The following is a 2,440-nucleotide window of genomic DNA, read 5'->3' on the forward strand; positions in this document are numbered from 1 at the left end:
CCCTACTGTTAATGCTGTGTTGGATGCCATTAACAAGACAATATCCGGCATTGATGGGTTTTCAGAGGTTCAACTGGTGCTTGATAGTGTTAGAAGGAAAGTTTTTTTTAAGGCGCCCAGCCAGGACGCCCAGTTTGTTACCCGTGGGAAGGTGAGCAGGGTTTTAGGAACTGTTCAGCATATAAAAAGCAAGCATGAGGCAGATCTGACATGTCCAGATATTGATGGTGGGTTTTACACACTCTATGTGTATACAGATATAATAGAACCGCAGAGAGTGGGAGATAGTTATGCTCCCCTGCTGAGGTGGGTTCAAGTGAGGGGCGAAAACAACACAATAGCTAATATTCAATATATTAAGCCTGACTATGTAGCAATTTCTAAAAGTCATTTTGACACTATATTATGGTCTTTGATGATCAGTCTGAGCCGGTGTCCTTTAAATACGGGAAAGTTATTGTTAAGCTTCATTTCAGGCCATGCCGCGGCGGTGACTATTAAGAGCTCATCATGGTGGCTATGAAAGCCTACGGCAACCCTTCTATGTATAGAGAGTATTACAAGCACCAGGCGGGATATGGAGGGCCCCCCTACTTTCAAGGAGCTCCTGTTATGTACGGGGCGGGTCTAGGAGGTTTTTTCCGTAGCTTGTTCAGAAGGGCTATGCCTTTTTTGAGAAAAGGCTATGAAATTGCAAAACCCCATGTAAAGACAGCTGTCCAGAATATTGCCCAAGATGTGGTGGGGTCTGTGAAGTCGGCTGTCATTGAACGTATGAACAGACAACCTCAAGAGGGGTCAGGACTGTTGTACAAGCCACGCCCCAGTATTAAAAGGAAGAGGAGGTCTTCACAACGTCGGGGGCCCCCTGCGCCCTATAAAAAAAGGAAGCGATCTTCAAAAAGGGCTCACAAAAGAAGATCCCCAATGCGGAAGAGAGCTACGAAGAAGAGAACATCCCCTAACGTTAATATTTTCTAAAAGGCTCGCCACCCTGAAACATGGCTTTTGTACATTGCGCTTCGGGTGAATGCGCCAAGTCCGAGTTAGACTTGTTCTCTCTAAAACCCACACAGACTAGTATTGAAAACTGTTTTTTCATGGCGGTATCGCCATTAGCGGCCCTGACGCCACTGGCCCCTATAGAGTTTTATGTATCTGGGTCCATGGATATGTATCTAGATCTCAACAATACGCTGCTACATGTGGTATGTAAAATTGTCAAAGCGGATGGATCTGATATTGCTGCAACCGCTAAAGTGGTTACCGTTGCTTACCCCATAGCGACGATGTTTAATCAGGTGGACATTACCCTGGGTGACAGACTCATCACGCAAAATGACAATATGTACGCCTACAGGGCTTACATGGAGGGTATCCTAAACTACAGCAGCGATGCCTTGGACACACAGCTTTCAGCAGGGCTTTTTTACAAAGATACTTACGCTCAGTTTGAAAACACGGCTCTAGACGGCCCCAATAGCGGGTTTGTAAAAAGAGCAGGGTTTGCTGCAGAGAGTAGAGAGTTCGATCTCCTGGGGCGACTACATTCAGACCTCTTCTTCCAGGATAAACTAATTGTTAATGGCATAGACCTCAAGATCAAACTCAACCGTAACAAAGATGCCTTTTGCCTCATTACTGGGGATGCCGAGCAGTATAAACTGCTCATACAGTCTGCAAGCCTGTATGTAAAGAGAGTGAATGTATCACCATCGGTCAGATTGGCTCACGCTGAAGCTCTACAACTGTTGAATGCTAAATATGCCATTGAAAGAGTCTCTATGAAAGTCTACAGCATACCAGTCGGCACCCGATTAACACAGCAGCAAAATTTGTTTCTGGGGCAGCTACCAAAACTTGTTATTATAGGGTTTCTTGACAATACAGCTTTTAGCGGTGTACACAACTCCAACCCTTTTTATTTCAAGCCCTACGGTATCAACTACGCTGCCCTGGTTCACGAGGGAGCTGTCATACCTGCAAAGCCGTACACACCCAATTTTGGAACTGGAAATTTTATTAGAGAATATCTTGGATAAGTGTCGATAACTGGGAAACACCTGCGTGATTCGGGGGTCGTCGTATCACGCGAAGGATATGGTGCCAGCTACACGCTATTTGCCTTTGATCTGACCCCCGACATGGAAGATGGGGACCATTACAGCCTGTTTAAAAATGGAAATCTAAAAGCTGAAATCCGATTTAGCGCCGCCCTAACTACGAATGTGAACATGGTGGTTCTTGCTGTATTTGATAGCGTCATACAAGTTAATCACGCCTGGCAGATTCTGTTTGATTATCTTTGAAAAGAATATAAAATGGACACTGTAAACATACAAGACTTCTTAAGCCGCCATAAAGATGCTAAGAAATACTTTTTAGGTGTTTATCCAAGCGATCCTCATCATGAACCAGGAACTCACTGGGCTGCTATGTT

The 2,440-nt window shown here is 44.8% G+C and overlaps 1 protein-coding gene across 1 annotated transcript; it reads left to right on the forward strand.

Annotated features, from left to right (window-relative positions):
• The first annotated feature begins 1,100 nt into the window (after window positions 1-1,100).
• Window positions 1,101-2,042, forward strand: LOC138297062 (uncharacterized protein F54H12.2-like). Its single transcript, XM_069236571.1, has one exon. The coding sequence runs from the start codon at window positions 1,101-1,103 to the stop codon at window positions 2,040-2,042; it is 942 nt and encodes a 313-aa protein (XP_069092672.1).
• Window positions 2,043-2,440: the final 398 nt, after the last annotated feature.

The sequence above is a fragment of the Pleurodeles waltl genome, chromosome 5, assembly GCF_031143425.1.
Source record: "Pleurodeles waltl isolate 20211129_DDA chromosome 5, aPleWal1.hap1.20221129, whole genome shotgun sequence".
In the NCBI taxonomy this organism is placed as follows: Eukaryota; Metazoa; Chordata; class Amphibia; order Caudata; family Salamandridae; genus Pleurodeles; species Pleurodeles waltl.